Below are 23,625 nucleotides of genomic sequence, written 5' to 3'. Positions count from 1 at the left end.
GTGCAGGGAAAAATCCCTTGGCTTAAGAACGTGACTGGCAGATTTTCTCCCATGACCTTTCACCGCCTGTCAGTCCTGATCGAAACCCTGCCTGTCAGCCGTGCCACCCGCCACTGTCCGAAACGATCTCCCACCTTCAGACTGACACCCACCCTACACGCTGTTGTCAGCGATCCAACGACAGGACTCCCCTGATAAACAGATGGATTTTTTTATGGTAATTACCAAATGTACGCTCTCAAGAATTCCCTATGACTGTCAAGTGCAAGCTCGGAGCCCGCGGCAGCCCTGAAGGCAACAAGGGGCCGCGCTCGGCAGGGCAGCCGCCGCGGCAGCAGGCACCACGGCGCTGCGGGGCCCCAGTCTGCAGGCCGGGCTTGCTCTGCGGGGGCCTCGGCCTCTGAAGCCACCGTGTCGTCGGTGGACGCAGCCTTCCAGCCTGTTCTAGTGGTGCAGGAGGGATGATCGACTTTCCTCCTCCTGTGAGAGTCGAAACGGGCTTCGACTTTTGCAGAATCTTAAACAAAAGATGGCCATGGGACTGAAATTTTTTAAATATGCCAAAACATAGAGTCAGCGAAGTTCTTGACCTGGGAACTGGCTAACGTCCACAGAGCTGGTGAATCGCAAGGTGCGTGCACTCAGCAGGCGTCTAATTAAGGCGACAGCACGATTTCATCCCGGCGGTGTCGCTGACGAGCTGCGTGCTATCCAAACCCCCCCCCCCTCCCCGGTACTCCCACTGTCTGAAGCGCCAATGCCATCTTGCTATGACAGGAGTTCGAAGAGTAAATATTTGCTACTATTTCTACTGTTCTTTGAATTCAGCCTCAAGAATCAAAATTAGTTTTGATGTTAAGACGGTTTTTAATGTGTGATTTTTCAAAGGAATGGTGAAAAACCGTGGTGCTCCCAGCACCGGGAAGGGAACTGGCAGGCCCGCGGGCCCTGCACCCCAGTCCGGGTGGCCAGAGAGCCCCGGAGGCCCTGGGCGGACGCGCCACGGGAGACGCTGCCCACGCCCGCGAGGCATCCATGCTCACGGCAATCGCAAACACCGAGTCTACCGGAAATGCTTTTAAATGAAAGACACAGGAAGGACGAACCCAAGAACATAATTTAAACGCGTGCTGCCCCTTCATGTGTAGTGTGTCAATAACTGCATATCCTCACAGAAAGGAAAAAAGGAAAGCTTAGTATGTACCTTTAAAAAACCAGCAGGATGCATCATGGTGAAAATTAAATGATCTACTTGTTAAAACAGTCGATAAAAAAACAAATGCACAAAAACTGTCACTATCAAGACTGTAAACAAATCTCACAACAAAGCAAGGAACAAATAAGTAAGAGGAAGCTCAGCTGTAATGATTTTCACACTCAAGAGCGATGACTGAGGAAGGAAGATCAGAAACTCACAGGAGTCAAAAGAAAATGAGAAAAAGAAAAGTTGAGATTTTGATTTTGTTTTGTGATGTGCAAGAAAACAAAATAGAAAATGTGTTAATCAGTTTGGGAAATATTTGTGTATGTGTGTGCTGAAAAATAATAAACAAATCAAACAATCTCATCTTGAGAAATCTAACTAATTCTCACATCACGATGGTCATTCTCGCCTAGTTATTTCTCATCTGGGAACACAAATATAATTCTAACCCACCATGTCTGGCTGGCAACAGAGAGAAAACCCGGTGAACTAACCCTGGGCGGACACTGTCCCCTTGTGGGAGCTGAGACAACAGTGACTAAGAATGATCAATGATACTGTGTTTAGAGCCTCCACAACATTAAGTCATAACTACTGAGAAAAACAAAACAGATTGCTAATCCCAAGACAGGGACATCGGACTTTGAACAGAATTCATTCATTTTTAGGCACTCGATAGCTGGAAAACACCCCAAACTTCAGGGAGATGGTACAGGCAGGTGAATCATGGGCCTAAGATTTGTGGTGGCTCTGAGTTCTCCAGATAGGACCCTCAGGCCAGGTGGTGGGACTGTAGATACTAACTGAAGAGTTCTGGCTTGATGTTAATTTTCAGAAAAACTAAGTTTAGAGTGTTGCTGGTGATTTGTCTTGATGGTTGCTAACACAAATATTAGTCGCCAACAGTACAACTAACATTTGGTGACTGAACTTATATATTCGACTGCCAAACAGAAAGTAAGATCGCACAGGAGTTATACAGTAGCAGAACAAAGCATTAGAGTATGTATAAATGATAATCCGTAAATACAGCAAGAAATATGCAACTAATTCTTTTTCCTATTGTGAGAATAATATTATACAGAGATAATTAGAGAGATTAGTTAAGTCTAAATTATTTCAAAAAGGCATATAGACTAAAAATGGTAGATGGGGAAATATTAACTTTTGGAATAAGATTAGTTTTATAGAAGACTCAATAGTCCAAGAGTAATATATAGATGAGAAAACTCTGAAACAGATCAAACAAACAAAAACAGATGAACACATATGGCTTACTAAAACTAATTTAAAAATCAAACACAGAAAAAATAAATCAATACAAAAATATTAAAGATATTTTTCTTAATAAATACTAAAATGAATGTGTGGCAACAGCTATTTCTGCTTTAAATGCAGTGTGTGCTAATTTTTTTAGTTTATACACACATATATTTACAGAGAGAAAAACTCGGAGATGCACGTCGTTGTTTTGTGCACATTATGTGCTTGCAGTTATTTAAACACAAACGTTACTCTTTAATTTCTCTCATGAACAATGCGGACTTGCAAAGACATCTGGACACGTGTGGTGGGGTGTGACTCCTTGACGGGAGGCGACCTGGGGACAGGTGTTGTGAGGGGCCCAAAGCGCTGCTGTCCTGCCGGGACAGAAGAACCGGAAAGCCGGACGTCGCTAACGGCAATGACGTTCTCTAATCCGGTTCGTCCAGGTGCGTTCCTATTTTATAGTGATTCTCCAATAAGGGGTCTTTATCTGCTGCCTGACAGGGGACAGGCCACTGACAACAGGTCTGAAACCCAGAGCAGGTGATGACTGCCATGGATGGTTGGGTTTGCGTGACCTGCGTGAGTGTCCAATGACAACCTGTCACTGGGTCGCCCAAGCACGTTGTCCACTTAAAAATAACCTGTATCTCTCTGTATTGAGAAAAGAAGGGGAGACAGATGACCCCTTTAACTTAAGTAATCAATACCTGATCCTTCCTCTGTCACCATTCCGAGTCCTTCAGCTTTGTTTTGTCGCTCAAAGGCATTGAGGTCGAGGACACTGCAATGACAGACAGAGACACACTCAGAAAACTCACAGAAAATCCTCTCTTCAGGAGAGACACCCTCTGAAAACCACACAGCTCGGAAGGGGAAGCAAGTGTTACACACATGGGACCACGCCCCAGCCCAGCGCCCGGATGGCCCGTGGGGGAGCCCAGCGCCCGGCACCCATGGGCTGCAGCTGCCATCACGAAGGGGCGGAGGGATTTTAGGGACATGCATCATAACTGTCTGCCTACTGGAAGAGCTCATGACATTAAGTGTCCAGTGTCTCAGTTGAGCACTGTCTGAAGATTTTAATAACTGTAATAACAGAAAACAACTATTACGAAACAGTTGGTTAAGGACTATTTTCTTTGAAAAATGAGAAATTGTCTACAAGCTCTCAAATAAAACTAAATAGAATTTTTTTTCTCTTTTAAAAATCATACCCTGCTCATTTTCAAGTACGCAGCATACACACCAATCCTCCAAGGTCCCTATTTAAGCACAGGGAAAGCTGTTGTGACACATTATTAACACGGAGTAAGTTAGGAATCAAGATGTTACTAACACAGAACAGCAGGACAATGAGACGCTACCTACCGCACCGCTTCAAAATGCATAACCCTCCAAAGTTCTGGATGCAACTGTCGTCCATAACGCGAAACGAACCCTCCAAAAGGCTCCCACCGCCAGCCGAGCAGCCGAGCAAGGAAGCGCACTCACCTGCAGGACTGCATGAGGCCGGCCAGGCTCTGGAAGAAGCCGACGTCCTTCTTCTCCTTGAGGTAGTCGAGCATTTTCTACAGCAAATACAAACACCACAGGGCCCTGAGCACAACGCTTGTATTTTGTTATACAAGTTAAAAGACAACAAAGATGTGTTTTCTATTCCGGGATAAAGATAAAACAATATCTGGTGCATAGAGATATTACTAATGTCATCTTTTTCATGGAACAGTGACAAGTATGTCAAAGCGAGACAATGGCATGTGTCAACACGGAGCAGCACACGAATGTGGCTCGGAACAAGGATGCTGCAGGAGCTTAATAAATACAAAAATCACAAGTATCAGGGGAAATAACTCTTGATTCTCTTCTCGTCGCTGAGTGTTTGGAAACTTGGCCGCTCCAGGTGTGCTGGGAAGGTCCACCTGGGTGCCAGGCACAGATTTCCACCCGAGCTCTAGCTACCAGGTGTCAAGCAGAAATTCAGTTTCCATTTCCACAGATTCTAAATCAAGGAATGGTGGGAATCATCTGACTATTAAATCTTCTCTTCTGTTCTCAGAATGATTTCAGCTTCTGTGGTCAAAATTTGGGTTAAACACGTTTAAAAAGTGCACGCTGTTAGCCTACTGCTCCATGCCCACGCGGAACAGCTGCTGTGAAGGTGGCTAAATGCGAGGGAGATGCCAGCCGAGCAGCACACACAGGGGGCCAGACGACGGGGGGCACACCACAGGCTCTGGGAAAACAAAGGTGCCGCTCTTCTCCGAGCCCCGCACTTGGGGCCAGTGCTCTCTAACAGGGCCCGGCCAGGCCGTCAAAATTTTGGCAGAAATCTTTCCCTTGAAATCGGAGTCAAAGGTAATAGAAAGCTAAATATAAAGACTGTACACACACGTGTACACACACACACACGCACACACCCCTACCCATGCATGTGCATACACATCCACACGAATTTGTACACTTGGAGAAAAACAAAACACACAACCATTTGGGGGTTGGGGGTTGTAATAACTTATTGGCCTAATAACGAAGGAGGCATTTATTAATCACTGGTCTTTTAAAACAAAAGGAATACGGCTTAGGTCGTCAAAGACAGGTGGCAAAATGTACACCTGAAGGTTCAGAGTGAAAAGAAAAGCCCTGTACGGACAGCGAGCACGCACGTCACACAGTCTCCTCGGGCTCCTCCCGGCTCCGAGGATTTCTGAACAACTAAGGTCTTTTGAAGTAAAACATAAGGCAAGAGAAATTATTTTTTGACAGATACTGTGGAGAGGTTAAGTAGGTTCTACTTTTCCTTTTTTTTTTTTTTTTTTTTTAAAGTCATGCAGTCATTTACTACGGAAATCAACAAAGGACATCTATAAATTGGATGGGAAAAGGATGTCTTTATTTTCACTAATTCCTAAGTGAAACTTAGCGTTCCTTTCAACCAGTTCCCTAAGCAGGATTAGTAGCCACGATGGTTTTGCCACCAAAAAAAATTCCAGATATTTTCCAGATCATATTACAATTGTTGCAACTATTTAAAAATGTTTAGACTAATCATTTCTTCTCAATAATTATTAGACTAGATCTTTTATTTAATGAATTCTTAAAGAAACACACATCACTTTACCAAAACCTGCTTTATAACATTTCAGTGCATTTGCTTTCTTTTGTGAACCTGTGCAGCTTTACTTGGTGCATTTATAAACATGACCCGGGAAGTCTAGAAGCTCCAGTAAACCGCCAGAGGTATTAAAAAGAAAAAGCCAAGGACTGTGTGCTCTTCCAGTCCTAAAACTGTAATTATATTTACAGAAAAAAGTACGCAATTTGAGAAAAAGGTACAGGAGAGTTTTTCGGCTATTCTGTGTTGTACTTAACCTAGTCCAAACTTCGCCAACCCAACGCAACCATCAGATTGTCTCTGCTTTGCTTTTCCTCACACTCGCTAGGAGCACGTCTGTGCCTCTGTCCTACTGCCCCTGCTGCCAGCGGCCTGAGGCCAGAGCGGCGGGAGGTCGGGCACTGTAAGGTTTTCGTTAGTTCTCCCCTCCTTCCCCTGCCTCACGCAGACTCACTCAAGAAAGGTTATTAGTTCCGTGTTCATAAACTGTTCTCACACAGAAGCCAAAATATAAAAATAATAGATTTTAGCTTTAGAATAACACAATCTGCTACATAAATTGTGTTTTGTTCCTGTTTTTCACTTAGCATAAGCATTTTTTCTGAGTTTAGGACTACAGTGTAGCCATGTGAATGGTGTCCCCTGCGGTGTGCAGCCCACAGGCTGTGACAATCTGACAGTCACCTGGATACTCCTGCTTTGGCCTTCAGGGTGCAGAGACAGCATCCTTTGTCACGGCTGGCTGAAGTTATGAAAATCCCAGTCGAGAACGTCTTCTAAACAGAACACAGTTCCTAACCTGGCTGGGAAGTGACCTATCTCACGTCTTGGGAGACCACGAAGAATTACAACTAAGACAGCTGTTAACCGCGCCTGCTCACGTGCTGGCCGAGGACCAGACCTCACAGCAAACACAGGATGACATCCTGAGAAGCAGTTTATGGGAGCTCCAACATGACAAAACACGCTCCCCAGCCAGGCCCTAGGGAAGGATACGTAGGTTTCCCTATAAAACAAGCCAGCTGGTCAATGCTCAGTCGTGTGAAGCACAGCATGGCAAGTGACGGCACCACGCGGCGTGACTTCAGGTGCTGGGGACACTGTGGGCCCACGTGGGCTGTGCGTGAACTTCCTAGTATTTGGTATCTGAATGCTCAGACCAGAGGGCCGTCACATAGCCACGTTTCACGTGGAGAATGAGAAGCGGTGGCAGTGGCGGCACGCCGAGGACGCCCGCAGCGGCTCGGTGGGGACAGGGACGCTACCTGCTGCACCGTGGCGTTCCCGCCGTTCAGGATGGCGATGCCGAGCTTCAGCGTGGCGGCGACCATCGGCCCGGTCTCCCCTACAGACACAGAAAAGAGTGCCCTCATGTCATTTCGCCTGCCGCACTACCCGGTCCTCCCTCGAAACGTGCACTTGGGAAACTATCAAAGCCCTGCAGGTCTGTACAATGCTGGAGGGAAATTGACATACGCCGAAAAACGTTAAGACAGTGATAGTGCACATTTTGCCATCAACGTTTTCACCAAATTCTGTAGAGTATAGTCAAAAATTTAAACTATTTGGAGACACAGAAAAAAAAGGAATAGGAAGGAATAACTGATTTTTAAATACTGAGACCTAAAATTATTCAAATTCAAAGCTAATCTTAAAATAATATTCAAATGAGTATGAGTCATGTAAAATTTTCTTTAAGGAAAATTTTTTACCTTCTCCCTCAACAGTATAATGTTTGAACAACTTTTATCATTTTCGTTTCCTCACTTTTATCTTTATAAGTCTAGTTTTATTAGGATAACTGGTCACGATTTTAAGTTATTCAAATAATAATGGACACATTTTAAATCTAACTAGTTGACTATCATGTGGTTTATTTCATGTTACGTTATTCTCCTCTACTTACCTCGGAAATAATAATCTCCATGTTTGGGAGAGGGTTGCTTAAAACAGAGTGTACCACCATCACTTTTCCATTGCATGATAAATTATAGTAAAAATGTTTTCAAAAATATTACTAATGTAAGAAAAAGCATCTTGAAATGGCTGGAACCAAAAAATGTGATACTACTATAATTGCTAAAAATTCTACTTGTTTGCATCAAAGGTGTGCAATCTGCGGCCTGAGGGCCAAGTCCAGCTTGACACCAGTTTTTGTGAATAAAGTTTGATTGCAACACAGCCACGCCACCTGCTTACATGCTGCCTCCAGCTGCTTTCATGCTGCTGAGACAGAGACCGTGCAGCAGCAAAGCCTTTCACGAGAAACGTTTGCCCATCCCTAATTTAGATGTTCAGTCTGCTAGGGCTGTGTCACAGTAGCATGTCCAAAGCTTTATGCACAGAAAGAAATGTCTTTTAACACGACTCTGGACAAAAAGAGTCAAGACTGCCCAGTAAAGGAGCGCTCGCAGGCAAGGCACCCGCACTAGCCAGGAATCAAAATTTCGGGGACTAAAGGAGTCCGAGTCCGCAGACTGACTCCCGGAGCTCCGGGTGCAGAGGCGGGGTGGGGGAGGGGGAGGGCGCGTGCTGGGGGCAGGGGGGAATGGGGGGCGCGGGGGGGCTCACCTTTGCTGGCGCTGACCGTCTGCAGCACCATCTCCGCGGCACCGCGGTCGTGCAGCCGGGCTTGCTGGTACAGTAGCTTTTGCTTTTCCATTTCTTTTTCCTGAACACAAACCCCAACCGTTTATGTGGTGGCAGTCAGCGAGCAGCTGTCTACAAACCACAGCTCTAGTCACCTCCTCATGTAGGGGCTCTATGACAACATTGTGGACCATTTCAACACCAACGATGTTACTGCACAGACATTAACATATTCGACTCTTGGTTTTATTTCAACCGGTTTATCAGGATGGATTTTCTCAATTTTAATAATTTGATTAGTCCAAAGCCTGTATCACAGATTTGAAGCAACTGTACTTCATCATTGAAACTTGCACTTTCTGAATTATATACATTTGTGCATAAGTTTGTCATGTTTTTTAAAAAAATTCTCCCATGTCATGGCCATAACTTGATACTGCTCAGCAAAAGGCTCGAGTTGCAAGTTATCACTGAATGACAGAAAAATGTTAACTGAGACATGTTGGAGTTTAAGCAAAATTGAAAGCTGATATGGATAAAATGTTGGCTTCGACCCAGTGGTGGACTTATGACACATAACTCCCCAGTGTCCCCCACGGAAAAAAGCAGCAATGTGCCTTTATATTTTGTATTTTCTGGCGGTAACAATACTGCATGGTGCTGCTGGAGCGATGGCTGGAGTTTGTTCTTTTCCACTCAGACTACCACTAAAAACATAACGAAGAAAATAAAAATAAAATATAAAGGCACAGCAAGTTCAAGACCGATAGGATCATTCACTTGAGCTATCCGTTTCACTGGAGAATTGAGACGGAACTAAGCAGTATAAGTTGCAGAATGAGAGTTGCATAGAGCCCTTGACAGCGAGTCCATCAGATGGCGTGGGAGAGAAGCTGAGTCAACGGGACATGAAACAGTCAATCAGCATCATGTCCGTAAACACAACGGCCAAGACACATGTGACCTCAGAGCAGGAAGAGCTGCAGCAGAAGCAGCCAGAGTGACAGCTTTGCTGCCATAAACTTTCCATCCAAAGTACGGAAAATAGACACTGGAAGATGGAAGAGGTTTAAAAAATGAAGGCTTGCTAGTTACAGAATATGAAAAATAAAGTAAACTAAAAGGAGGGGGAAAGAAATGGGCTCAAACAAATGAAAAAAAGAAACCTTTAAACCGAAAGCAACCGACACAGACAGTTATGCTGTTACCAGAGAGTTCTCGCCGATGCTGGCAAAATGGTTTCTTAAATCTTTGATAATATCGTGCTGCAAAAACAAAATCGATCAGGGTGTTTTTTCATACTACAGTTAGCGCTCTTGCAGTTAAAATTTTATTTTTTCTTAAATTATGTGACAGGCCTAAATGGAAGCAGAGAAAAGAAAAGAAAAAGGCAGCTGTGCTCTGTAGGTAGCCATGCGGACACCTAAAGGGTTTGCCTTCATGTTTAAACCTCTTCCTGTGAAGTCAGAAACAGAACGAGAACAAAACCACACAGACACACAAAACCATATTGTCATCACAACACAGTTTCGGGGAGACCGAACGAGGCCCGTTCGTCTGGTCCGCAGGCGTTTGGAATCGGCGAGCAGCGTCCGATTCTCCCTTTTAGACCCAACAGTCTTTCTTTCCTGCCCTCCCGCTGCCGCTGCCCGGCCCCACCGGCTCCGTGTGTGAGTTTTCCCATGAGAGAGCGATGAGATTCCTGGCTTAGGAACCGTCCTGTTATTTTCATCAATGGCAGAGGCAAGGGGGGTAGAAAGACGCAGCAAAACACTAACCTCGTCAGGACACCCGAAGGAGATGTGAGCCAGCGGCACACGTCACATACTCTTGAGGACAAAAACCCCAAACGACAACCTTTGCCGTTGGTGCTCTAAACACGGGGGACCAGCTCGAAGGCCTGCCAGGACTGTGCAGACATTCGAAGGCCCCAGCGTCCTCTGCAGCAACTTAGATCATGAGGGCCGAACAGACGGCAGGAGGATCAGGACACAGACGGGGTGTCAAACTGCCTCCTTCAAAAATAAACTCCCCAGGCAAAGATCACACTCATCTTTCTCACACAGCCTCTAAATTCCCATAATGATAAATATCGCAGAGGCGGTGAGGACACTCATTAGAAAAGAAATATTGAACTACAAAAGGTACAGGGATGGAGGCAGCAAGAGAAGCACTTCGTAAAGAGGGGCGGGGTGACCCCTGGGACGTCCTGTGGCTGGGCTGGGTGGGGGCTCTCGACCCCGGGACATCCTGTGGCCAGGTGGGGGCTCTGGACCCCCGGGACCTCCTGTGGCAGGGGGCGGGGAGGACTCTCGACCCGGGACCTCCTGTGGCCGGGTGGGGGCTCTCCCTCCAGAAGGTCTTCGGTGTCCTTTCAGGAGCTTTGTCCTTTTGACAGCTGCCACTCACTACATAACTTAATCTTGTCATTGGAAATTCTACCACAATATAAAAAAATAAAACCTTGACAGCCAAACCAGAGGTTTTCAGACAGTAAAATGATGGATTGGGTAGAAAGGGAAAAAAAAGGGGAAAAAAAACCTTTCATTTGAAATTTACTGTGGATTGACTTTTCTAAGCAAATTGGAAACATCTCTTAAAACAATCTTACTCAGGAAAATCACGCCTCGCATCTTTTTAAAGGTGGGGTCCCCACCCCAGACTCAGCTTAAAGTTGCGAAACGATCAAATAAACGTTACACCTTCAACCTGCAATTTAGTTTCCAGGTTCCAAAGAAAGGTGAAGGGGGGAAGAAACAGAGCAGCCTCAGCTGAGTTTTCCCTGAGGTGAACAGTTCCCACTGCCAGGAAGAACCGAGGTGTCAGCTGCTTTGCTAATAAGATTGTTAGTCTTTTCAAGGTCGAGGGTGGTCAAACCAAACCATGATCAATTCACAAGGAATATTCAGCATCATGACTGGTTTTTAGTGTAACGGAAATTTGTCATAAAATTGCTAATATTCTCCCGTGTTATCTCAGAGTGCCTCAAGCTTTTAGCACGTGACAGGGGGCAAGCTGAAAGGCCTGAAGAGAAACATCGATTTGGTTCTTCAACGGCGCATCTTATATGAGAAAAAACACTGAAATAAACAACAACAAAAAAACATTGGTGGAGAGAATAGTTTGTCCCCACATGGAGATGAACAGGTATTTTAACCCAGGGCCACCTGATGACGGCAAGACCGTTCGCGGTGCTCCTGGAGGCTCTTAGTCGTGTGGACGAGCATCACACGCAGGCGACCACCTGAGCCTTCCTGGCTTCTCTACTTCTTTGCACTTCCATGCCCTTGGCAATGGCCGAAAAGGTTTTCATAGTGTTTTCCTCTTAAACTGATGTGGGAACTAGTTATAAGTGAACAGAAATTTCCAGAATCTAATCTCGTTTAAAAATATTTTCAATAATTTATTACCCTTATCAGTCAACACTAAAATAATCTGGTATCTTAAACCCAGTCATAACCTACCAGGTGATGCTGACTCAATATTACTAGGAAAAAAATTGAAATACAGAAGATGCAGTTGGATAACTATGAGGACAAAGGTGAAAGGCAGTGAAATGATACCAATAACTTGTTTTATGACATAAACAGGTCAACTCAGACTAAGGGAAAACGAGTACACACAAGAGACACATTCTCCCCTCGGATTAATTTGGTTCTGTTTTCCAGCTTCTGAAACTATAGGTTGGCCACTTTTATATGGATTTGACTCTCAGTACTAGGAAAACATTTATAAAATTATAACCTTGTTTAATGATAGATGGATCCCCCAACTTCTTAATTTTAAACTTAATTTTTAAAAATTAAATAAATGTGTACAGTCTTCCTATTCTTCCAAACACCTGGTATTCATCCAAAGCCAGCCATCCTCGGATGAACTTCATTGTATAAATTCTCAGAATTACTTTCACTGAGTTTCTGAGGACCTTTGTCATGTTATCATTTGTCATCCTCTTCACAAAGACCGTTGGGGGGAAAAAAACTGCTTCAGGAATTTCTGTTCCTCCCCAACAAGACTACCTTTATTGTATTAATACAATAAACCATTAAATTTATATGATTTTCTTTTGCCTGCTAAAAAGCTGGGAATCAGTAGTGCAGACAACCCACACAGACTCTACAGCACGGTTTCTGGGCTCACTTCACTCCCCAAAGCTGCCTCCTCATGTCCCTAAATCCCTTTTAGCCCTGATACTTTTTTCCCTTCGCCTGTGTGATATTTTAAACTCCAAACTAGGAAAAGGTAGAGATACATATATATGTGTGTGTGTGTGTATGTATACGCACACACAGAAGTCACACATTATTTTCTATAAAAAATTATTGTGCTATTTCTGTTCTAAAAAAAATATGGTTTTCCTTTTCTGCTCTTCCACAAAAGATCAGAACATAAAAATGTATATGCTTCTATTAATATTTACACAGTTAGAAAAATTATGAAATTTCCCCCAAAATGAACTTCCTCTTGAGTAGCAAATCGGACCCTTTTACCAGCGGCTGAGACCCCGGGGACACCTGGCTCGAGGCTTTCAGTGCGCGGCACGGACAGGAGAGGCGCAGAGCAGGCAGAGGCCGCCGGCCGGGGCGCCGTGCTCCCTCCCGCGCCCTGCCGCGGGCGCCCCAGCTTGATCTCAGCGGGAAGCGACGCTGGCTAAATGGCTTCACAGCAGCAGATATGTCGGGGCTGCGCCGGGGGGTTCTGAGTGCCTCCCGTGTCAACTACCTCCACCCTCGTGACAATCCCGAGACGTGGACACTACCATCAGCGCCACCTCACAGACAGGGAAGCTGAGGCTCGCGAGCACGCGGGCGGCGGAGCTGGGATTCACACTCGGGCGGGCCCCCCGAGTGTCCGCACCCCACCGTGTGCACAGTGCGGTCCCGCACAAGCTCCTGCCGGCATCGTTTTTAAAATGACGGCACACAAAGTCAAATTATCATGCGTATCAAAAATGCACCAAATTATGTACTTAAATATATATGTCTTCTACGGAGTCGCTGGTTAGGCCAGACACTCACATGCACGAATCACCATCTACGACGCGGAGGGAGGCTTCCTCCACCCAGAACCGCCTGCCCAGACCCCCATCTCCAGGCCGTGGCGACTTGCCTTGCTTTGGAGCCAGAGTGGCCTTAGACGTGACTCACGACCTTACTGTGGTTACGAAGCTGGCTGCCACCCCACACTGATGGATGGGGGGAGTCCCGGATGCTCGGCATGCTGGCCCGAGCTGCCTCTGGCTTCCCCGGGGCGGTGTGGGAAGGCTGGCTAACATCAGCCGGAAGCATGAAGAAAGTAACTCCCTGAGACCGGCAGACGCAGGAGGAACGATGGGCCCCGCGGATAAAGCGCTCGGCCCACGTCCCCAGGAGGCCAGGTTCCACGGTGCACGCTGCCCCTGGGAGCATCCGACACAAGAGCATCAGACACCACCGAGCGTCAGGCGCCACGGAGCCGCAGGCAGGACCGCTGAGCAGCCGTGCTCAGCGCAGGAGGGCGCCACGCCGTGCGGACTCTGCCCTTCCCTGCATCAGTCTGTCCCCTCACTCACGCCTCCCCCCAACTCCAATAAAGTGTCAGCCCGGCATCCCCTGGCTTTGTTGCCCAGGGAACCTGGGCTGCTGCAACACAGGGGCTTTACCTCGACTGGCAGTCGGCAGGTCACAGCAAAGGCATGAGCGTCCCAGAACACTGGCCATCAAAATCCCTCCCCACCTCCCGTCCCCACAGAGCTTCTGCAGTAGGAACCAAAGAACTGTAAATTTTCTTGGAAAAAGGAACAATTATTTCAATGTTTTATATCCATAGCTATATTTTCAATGTTTTTATATGTAAGGGTTCCCTTTTGTAAGATTCAGGAAGGCCTTCTAATTCAGATTGTTGTGTTCCTATGAAGAGAAGAAAATCAACCCATTCAAAGATCAACTTATGTAGCTATGGGCAAGAGGACAACACATAGCCAGTTCATTCCTACAGAATTACTGAAAAAATGAATCCTGTTTAAAATCAGATCACTGGAATGGTCGGACAAAAGCGCCATTTAAGTGGGTAGAGCTATATCATATCAGTCCGTATGATACTGTGGATCTAAATCGATTCTTCCACACTTAATGGCACATAGTTTAGAATATGAGCGGGGTACTGGTCTGAGTTCTTACGTAGGGACGATGTCATTTAAGTTATGCCTGAGGCCCATCGGGGAGAGAATTTAGTCAGTCTCCTAAATTTTTATCACCAAATGTCCACTCTACCACAGACATATTTAGTGTTTAAGACACAAAAAATCTCCTTAAATAATAATGTTGAATAATAGGACCTCAGGGGCTCATCGGAAAATTCGCCTGTGAATTAGAGATCAGGCATCTGCCTAAGATGTGCAACTGCCTAATATCTGAGAAAATGTTCTCGAAAGCAAGTCAACACTCTGCTTCTCTAGCTTAGCTGAGCTCAGTGTCATTCCAGTAAGTAATAAGTCTACATTAAGGTACCTCAATACTCCAGAGAATGTTTCCACTGTATTATCATTTAATTTCGTACCCTCAGGTTTTGGAGAGCAGCAATAGAAGCAGCATCCACCTGAGGAATGCTTCTGTATATTTTGTAAAATCATAGTTTAAAAATGTGGTCTGCTCTAGTACCAAAGCTCTTTGACGATCTCGCTGAGCGAAACGCGTCATGCTAAGAAAAAAAAGTTATTCGACTTGAAAAACTATTATTTGTTGCTATTATTTGCTTTGGGTTATGAAAAATTCCAAGGTAAATAATTAACTGTAGTAATTAACATTTCAGGTAATTGCTAAAACATTTCTTCCCTTTCAGTTAACCTTGGCCTCTACGTAAGATTTAACTGTTCTTTTTTATAGTTTTAATATTGAAGCAAGTGCAAATCTAAAAAAGGTTATATGTAATAATTAAATTGCAATTAATCATTGAAAAAGGAGTTGAAGGAAAAGTGTATTCTGCATTTATTACAATGAAGCGGGGGATCAGATCGTCGCGTTCAAGCAGGCGAGTGTTGGGAGGAGCGTATAAGAACACACAGGCAGAAGGGAAGAGCCGGCAAACCCGGGCCCTTCGGTCCCCTCTCCCTACTTTCCATGTTTCTTGAGCTTTACTTTATTCCTCATGCAAATTTTCCTTACAACGCCACATTTTTTATATCTCAACATATTTTTGTAATTCTAGATCAAAATGTTTTCTATTGGCAAGTTTTACAAGCACTTAACTATTCGAAATATTAAGAAATAGAAATAGCGAAGCCCTTCCCTAGAACGCAATGCTGGACTCGACACTGAGGTCGCGGAACACGGTCCCCAGCTGTCAAGGGAAGGCGGCGCCAGCACGGCGGAGAAGCGGCCTTACTTCCAGCATCACCAGGAACGCCATTTGTCGAGTTTCTTTTCAAGTGATGAGATTGGTATTGAAAAAAAACCAACACCAAAAAAACAAACAAACAAAAAACGCTGAGAGATGAGGCCGGACGCTGCCCCGCAAAGTCCTCACCTGCGAGCCCACCGCCCAGGAACGGGGCTGGCTGCCACCCCCGCACGGTGTGCAGCTCAGAGTTAGCACGGAACATGATTTCAAATCATGAGCTCCTCAGACTGCAAGAAGAATAAACCCGTGCAAGGAGGGGACATGGAGAGACATGCACCAGGGCCGGAAGCCCGCAGAAAGACTGCAAGACCTTTTGTCACAGAAGAATCCGAGATGTTGGGTCTAACAAAAAGGTAAATGCCACAGAAACCAAAACTCAGACCCAGACACATACACACACATACACAGTTTACCTTGCTGCGCTGCGATCCTGTGACCTTAGGAAGGATGAGGACAGAAGCAAAACAGCAATAAACAAGTGCTCTGGAGACAGCCCGCAGAGCGCAAGCGGCTGCGCTTCAGAAAAACGCCATCTGCCGCTCACGGCGCATTCAAAGTTACCTCACAGTTTCTTATCGGTAAAGAGGGACTTGAGAACAGACTATGTACACATTAAAAAAGACTATGGTGCCCTGTAGAAAATTAACTTTAGAGCATTCCTCTCAGCCAGCAATCGGCATGGGTTATTCTCAAATTAGTCTGTTCTCGTATGTTTTAGACACTGACTTCGAGGCGGCAGAGAGGCTCGTGAGCATTGGCTTGTTCTGGAATGAGGCACCTCGCTATGTCCGGTCCTCGCCTACACTGTTTTGTGCGTCCACTGTAAGTAGACACTTACTGCTGGATCCTAATATATTTCCAGACTTCTAGCTCAAAGGCCACACATGTAAATCAATAGAAAAACAAAAAAAATAATCTACTTCCTTCCACTTTATTTTTTTGAAAATTCTAAAATCAACTGAAACTAAAAAAAAAAAAAAAAACCAAACAATAAATAAGGAGAATGGTAGTTAGAACTCCTAGTTCCTATCATGAAAAGCAAAAGTACAGCCTATGCAAAGAGGGGAAACAATATTCACTTTCCTTGTGGCTGGTTAACATTAAACAGTACGTCAAATTATGCAGATATTTAAAAGCTGAGAAGGTCTGAGGAAACGACTGTGAAACAGAAGGCGGTCCTGCCTCACGCCGGCGAGGCGCACGACGTGCCACCGCCTGCATATGTACAGGGATGAGTGGCCGGCCGGGGCAGAAGTCGCGAGAGGCCAAATCTTTCTGACTTCTTCAATTCAGGGGTTTAATTAAAACTGGATGCTGTGTTGCTCTCCAGTAAGTACTTTCCCCATGTGTCTGTTTGGAATTTCAGACCACAGCGTTCAGAGATGAGGACGAGCTGAACGTCTCGCCTCTGAGCTTCTCAGGAGCACTCATCCTGGACATATGGGTTCACGTGATTATTTAACTAGTCTACGTCCCTTGGTCTTAACGCCAGCAAATGTTGGGACTCAGGTTGTACCCCCAGCTCCTGACATGCAGTTCCCTCCACACAATAAGCTGCGAGAAGCATGAAGCAAGAAACGTAAATGTCAGTTATAAGCTGTGAAACAATGCTTCCGAGTCACAAAAGACAATTAGAAAGATCCATCTTACTTCAAAACTCTTCACTTCTTCCTCACCATCATCTTCTTCCTCGTCATGACAACTCTGATACATGAAAAAATGTAAAAAAGGACGACAGGATTAGAATATGTTGAGGCAGATAATCCAGAACTTAGTATAGAATTTCAAATCATTTGCACTAATTTATCAACACTGTTTAAATATATGTAATACATCAATTAAAAGAAACTTTTATTGTGCTTTTATAAAATTAAAACATTAAACTACCAATTTTATACATCTCATGGAGATATTTGTGAGGGCAATATCATATTACACATTCTACTTTTTCATGCATTTGCCTCGTTCAAACCAAATCACACGCTATAAACATCCGTTTTCTCTTTTTTATGAGGTCATCACAGTTCGCTAACACAGATACTTGCAATAACAATTAACATAGAAAACAGTGTCCATTAATTAAAGCAAATCTTGTAATCCCTTTTTTAGTTCATTTTTAAAAATTTGGTCCAAAGAAAGACAGTGAAAATATAACTGCTATTGATATTATGCTTTTACAGAAAAATGGTAAAACTGACTATTCTATTATTTTGAGTTAATTTTCCCGGAAATGAGATGGCCGTTGTGCCATGCAGGCACGTTATCTAATCCCGCCACCGAGATTCCCACAGCAGGCAGAGCTGCGCGGTGCTCAGCACCGCCAGGTCCCAGGGTTCGACACCCACCCCCCCGCCGCCCCGTCATTATCTTCATTCACTCCCCTCCCACCCAGGTCTTGTTTCCTCATATTTAAGGTGGAAATGGAAATAAGTCTTGAGAGGATCACATGATTTAATATACATAAATTCTCTGTCACTTAGGAACAAGTATCTGAAAAATAATCAGCTTTTAATAAATCTTAACTGCTGTTATTGTTGCGGCCCATAATTGGGAGCACCACATGACCAGAGGAAGCTGGTGGTGGGAGGGGCCCATCGCTCCTGAACGCCAGGTCACCCCAACCTTTCCAAGGCTTCCTTATGGTCGGCCAGCCCCGCCGAGCCCAAGAAGCACAGCGGGGCAAGTGGTTAAATACGTTCCAAATCAGAAAAGCGCTTTTCGTGCAGGGCTTCCCAGCACTCTGAGCGTGGAGATGAAGCTGGGAGGGGAGGCAGGGTACAGATGTGACAGACCCTAAAAGGTGCCTCGCATTCTTCCGTTCATTCAGCAGATATGGACTGAGTACCGATCCTTCCATGTGCGACGTGGACATGGTTTGCAAAAGAGAAAATAAAGGGGACACAGCCATGTGACAGTTTCACTGGTGGAACAGGTGTTTAATAGTATGTTTCACCAGAAAAGCAAAGGTTACTCGTTCAGAGTGCAGGACATTTGCCACTACGCGCTAATGTCAGCTTGAGTCCATGTCATCAGTCAGCCAGGAGTTTTGGAATAGGAATCCAGAAAGTTTCAGCAAAACCCATAGGGAAGGCACATCTGTGGCCCTCCACAGACACTGTCCCCTGGATGCTGGCTACGGAGCAACCAGGCTCATCTGCTCCAGGCTGCCCTCCACCTTTGCTAGCGATCAGGAGTGAAAAATGCGCGGCCGAATCGCTGACAAGTGTGTTTACTGTTTAAGCGAATGAGAACAGTAATATAAAATGTCTCTCAAGGACATAAAGTTTAACATTTTCTAAAGTACATTATCTGCTATATAAATGTCATTACTTTCAGAAACACTGGGGAGGAACCAGGTTTGAGATAAAGAATATATTCCAAAATGTGTCATTTCGAGCTATAATGATATGCTTTTAAGCTATAAAATTCACTTGATGTTTGCTTTTGTATAAAAAATGTAGAGCTCTAGTAGACAGATATTTTCTACAAAGAATTATATTGAAGTAAACTATTTTCAACTTTAAAAGAAAATCTTCCTAAAAAAATTTAGTGAGATTTGTTTCTGATAAGGCTAAAAACTGATTTTTTAAAAATATAAAACCTATTAAGCCTGATCTATTTGGCATATATGTATATCTGACAAAATCCATCAAACTCATAAGCTAATTTAAACCTCCAGCAACTATCTAATGTACTGGACAAAAACGCAAGACTCGGGATGCCGGTGTCCTGGTGGCGAGGCTGAGCGGGTGAGCGGGACAGAACATCGCACGTAAGTTACCATCAAGGTCCGAGCTTTTCTTGTGAACAGCTAAGTGAGGTTTGGGGAATTTCCCATAACATAACGTAATGTAAAATGACGTATTCTTTCCACATTATTAGACATAACTACATAACTAAATAAAATGAGGCTACTAACAGACCCATGGTAAGAGCATATCATGAATCCAGGCTATGATTAACCTGATTCTGCACTGCTATGCTTAGAAAAACAATTAACAGTGTCAATAAAAACCTGATTAAGATGTAAACGATGCCTTCAAAAAGTCCAGCAATGGTGCAGGAAGACATGAAGACGGAGTCTTCTGAACTGAGTGCAAGTTTCAAGACCCAAGGCAGAGACAATTACACGTAAATGCAAATGACTGCGGGTACACCCTGGGACGTGTGAAGGCCGAGGGGACGCTCAGACCCTGGGCGACAACGGCCCAGAGATGGCGTTCTAAGAAGTTCAGTACCAGTCTCCGAACTGGTACCGCAGAGGCACACGGGGGAAGCGCACCTGTCGAGCTCGCGGTCAACATAAACGGACAGGAGTATCTGACACCGGATGATGGAAATGAACTTCAAAAATATTTTGGCCTTGGACAATGGTATGACACTAATTAGAGAAATGATGTTAAATACTTAATTAAAAAGTACATCAGCTGTCAAAATACACATATGTGAGATAAAACTCAATAGAAATCATCGATGACATCAGGTCGACAGGTGAGCGGAAAAGGAAACAAATGTGATCTGGCTGCTAAAAAATGAATGAATTCTCACAATGTGGTGCAAATGTACAGGGTCCCAAGGCGGTATGAGCCAGGACAGAGTCCCAGCATGCATGCACGAGTGACTCCTCACGAGCACACTGAGATCAGTAGTATCTGGGTGGCACCCTGAGAGAGCACGGCGGAGTACTAGGAGCTGAGCCACAAAAGCCTGCCATTCCTGGACACATTTACCAACGCCAGAAACAGGGTTATTTAATCACGAAGGGGAAAACCTTGGGAGGAAGCGAGCCTCATCAAACATCTTGCTACCAAAAGAGATGAGATTCGGCTTTAGGACACAGCGAAACAAGTGAGGAGGCAGGTCCTGCTGCAGCAGCAGGAGGAGCTGTGGCCATCGGACAGCCGGCGTGCAGACCAGGGCTCTGCCCTTCGGGCCACTCGTGCGCAGCCTCTTGGACTGCAGAGGACGCCAGCCCAGGGCCCTGCGCAATCCCTCGCGCCAGCTCCCGCTCTCCTCGTCTCCTTATCGTTTCCTTATTTATTTTCATTAGAATCCACGGCCCGGTGACTCTGCCACTCTCACAGCGACACTGGCACAGAGCTTCCCCCTCAGTGACTAAGTCCCGCCTCCTCTGAGCTTGCACTGGTCTGCGAGCTGCGAGAGCCACACGGCAGGGAGACGGGCCCACCGCAGACTCGGACCCGGGCCTGGCGGTCCACACGCCTGCGTCCTCGTCCGGCCTCTGGCCGGTGCTCCAGGCCGGTTTCCACGACAGGGGAGCATCCTTCCAACGCCATCTTCCAAGCCAGTGTCTTCTAAACTGTGGGTTTCGACACATTAACTGGTCACATAATCTATTTAGTAATGACCTTAAACGTTTCTTAAATTTAAAGAGAATGGAAAATATCAAACTATACAGCTCACGGTAAGGGTATAATTTAATGAAATTTTCTCTTGAAGTATCTGTTTTTATGTTTCTTTATACACGCTGGCGAAGCGCCTTTCGTACTTCAGGTTATGGTTTAAAACAACGCGGAAAGCCCGCTGTTCCCCTCGGGCCCGGCCGCCCGCCCCGGCCCCTGCTCCCCCCGGCTCAGCACTTTGTAAGTGAGTCCCCTGCCCGCTCTGCTGCGTCCTTCTCACCAGGGCAGAAGGTTCAAATCTCTCTCTTGAAAAAACTAAACAAACAGCAAAAGAGCAAAATAACATTCTTCGACCTCCCCGTCCCACCTCGGGGCGCGCCGCCTTCCGTCTCGCCCCTTCTCGGTCACGTCTCTGCCGCACCTCCTCTCTCGTCACTCTCTGCTCACTTCCCTACGACCCGACGCTTGTGCCGATGGCCCCGCAGACCACGGTCACATGGCGAACGTGCAGTCGCTCCTCACCGGGCCACCCCTCCGACCACACGCCTGCTCCCCCGAGCGCCACGTGCACACACGCCAGGAGTCGCCGCTGGTGCGCGGGCTCCTTTCCTTCGCTCCGTCTCTTTGCCGCCGCGTCCTCAGAGGCTCGGGCCCAGGCCGTCTCCTCTCACGCTGCCCTCTCTGCCCGGGCGAGGCCCCCGCGCCCAGGGCTACCATCGCCTCGTCACCCCGGTCTGTGCCAGCCTCCCCTGCGATGCCACATGGCTGATGTGAGCGTCCTATCACATTTGTGACACCTCCACTTAGCTGTCTCACAGCCGCCTTCAACTAAACCGTCCAAAACTCAATCTGTCCCCCCCCATCCTCTCCCTTCCAGGCCTGCGATGCTGCTTGTGCCCCGAGCTCGGCACGCGGCCCTGCCGCCTGCCCAGCTGCCCGATCCCGACGCCTCGGAGATCCCCGACTCCTCTGAAGACTCGCCCCCTCGCCCACCCTCCCGCTGCGAGCGCAACACAGTCAGCACCAGCTGTTACCACTCTGCGTGGTCAACTCATCGCACACCAGTCAAGGGTTTTCTTAACCTTAGAACAAGCCGACCTCGCCAGTGTGCTACATGATCTGTTCCCAGTTCTAATAGTTCCGCCACCATTAAACTTATCAGAGTTCTTTGCGATCATTTGTTTAAATTTTGTCTTCTCCATCAGAAGGTAAACTCGAAGAAGGCAGGGGGTATGCCTTCCTTCCTTATTCACCATGTTGTCTCGGTACCTTGATGTCCAGGGAGAATGTGTTGGATAAATGGATGTGTGGAAGGTTTGTGAGCCGCACAAACAAGATGTCAGGAGGGAACAATGGTTACCTGTCAGGGAAGTGAGGACAGATTCGTGCCATAGTGGAATGCTGAGGTGGATGCCTTAGGTGTCTAACGTTTAACAGTACTTCATTTTAAGCCAGAAATACATATATTCTTTGTCAGATGAAAATGATTTCCCTTTTTTAAAATTAAACATTAAAATCAAAACTGTTACTTATTTACCTTTGCCATAATATCTGCATAAGCCATGTATAAAAAATCTTCCTCCAGTTTGCTATGGAAAATAAGAAAAAAACATTGTTTTTAAGCAGAAGGCTAATCAAATGCGAAATCACCATCAATATATGAAATAACCTTTATTTTTCAACAACTACATCTTTCAAAAGGAAATAAACACAAAAATTAGGCGCAGTAATCAAAGCATCGTAGAAGCAGAAAGTAAAGCGCTTGGGCGTCCTCAGAGCTGCCACCTCACCTGCCCAAAGCCGCCCTCGGGCCCACAAGACAAATGGAATGCTCTACTGATTTACACACAAATGCAATGGCTTTAATTCTCTTGAAACTATAAAAGTTGAAATAAGCAAGTTTAAATGAGCTAGGGACTTCTGACAGAAGTGATACCTGACATGGATGGAAAGACTCCCTGAATTATTATGCTATAAAATCATAATAATTCTTAACATAAGGGAAGTTTAAATATGCTTATAAGTATGGAAACCATTAATTCATGAAAAAAGGTTTCCATCAAAAAGTACCTAATATTTGCAAAGTTATTTTAGTAATTTTAAACTTCAGCCACCAGAAAAATTCACTGAAGAGAAATACCTCATTACCTTTCAATGCCAGAGAGTCGCCCTGTGCTTAGGGACGAGATGATTTTGTTAGTTAGGAAATAATGAGAGAAGAGAGAGTCGTGAGCGGATCTGGGTCGCGCTGGCTGAGAGGGAGAACGAGCATATCGTGCCATGTGCACAGGCCAGGAACTCCTCAGGGCTGAGAAGGCCTGTGAGTGCGGACTGATAATCAAACGATGTCCCAGCTCCCGCAGAGAAGGCAGGTGGCCCTGGGCAAAGCAGCCCTCTGTCACTGGTGGAAAGCAGCTGTGGGTCCTACAACCTCTGGCCCATCTCACCAGGAGCCGTCCACTCGGCCCCAGCACGCTCCTTACTTAACTCCACAGCACTGTGGCCTTCGCGACTTTGGTGAATGCATATGAAAAACACTGCAGTAGCCACGGAAAATAGCGAATGCCCTTCAAACAGGCCTCAAAGAAGCTTCCTGTTGAGATGACGGCTTATCCATCTCCCAAAGCCCTCCTCAGACCCACTGCGAATGGCGACACGACCCGCCCAGGACACTCCGGGCAGACTGTGTCTCTACACATTTTTGGAACTGG

General features: G+C 45.8%; 1 protein-coding gene across 7 annotated transcripts in view; it reads right to left on the bottom strand.

The window, feature by feature from the left end:
- RYR2 (ryanodine receptor 2) overlaps window positions 1-23,625 on the bottom strand; it is a 525,506-nt gene that overhangs the window by 45,022 nt on the left and 456,859 nt on the right. For 5 of the 7 annotated variants that reach the window (XM_036235620.1, XM_036235621.1, XM_036235623.1 and 2 more), the window contains 7 exons: window positions 22,452-22,503; window positions 17,202-17,255; window positions 15,965-15,988; window positions 8,157-8,256; window positions 6,851-6,930; window positions 3,965-4,041; window positions 3,181-3,254 (listed from right to left, as the gene is read on the bottom strand). In XM_036235620.1, coding sequence (XP_036091513.1) covers window positions 3,181-3,254; window positions 3,965-4,041; window positions 6,851-6,930; window positions 8,157-8,256; window positions 15,965-15,988; window positions 17,202-17,255; window positions 22,452-22,503 — 461 coding nt within the window. The remainder of the gene's footprint in view (window positions 1-3,180; window positions 3,255-3,964; window positions 4,042-6,850; window positions 6,931-8,156; window positions 8,257-15,964; window positions 15,989-17,201; window positions 17,256-22,451; window positions 22,504-23,625) is intronic. The other 2 variants (XM_036235624.1, XM_036235626.1) reach the window with 1 other exon arrangement.

This window comes from Rousettus aegyptiacus, unplaced genomic scaffold (genome assembly GCF_014176215.1).
Source record: "Rousettus aegyptiacus isolate mRouAeg1 unplaced genomic scaffold, mRouAeg1.p scaffold_m13_p_18, whole genome shotgun sequence".
In the NCBI taxonomy this organism is placed as follows: domain Eukaryota; kingdom Metazoa; phylum Chordata; class Mammalia; order Chiroptera; family Pteropodidae; genus Rousettus; species Rousettus aegyptiacus.
The sequence above is the reverse complement of the archived record's forward strand: the minus strand, read 5'-3'. Positions and strand labels throughout refer to the sequence as shown.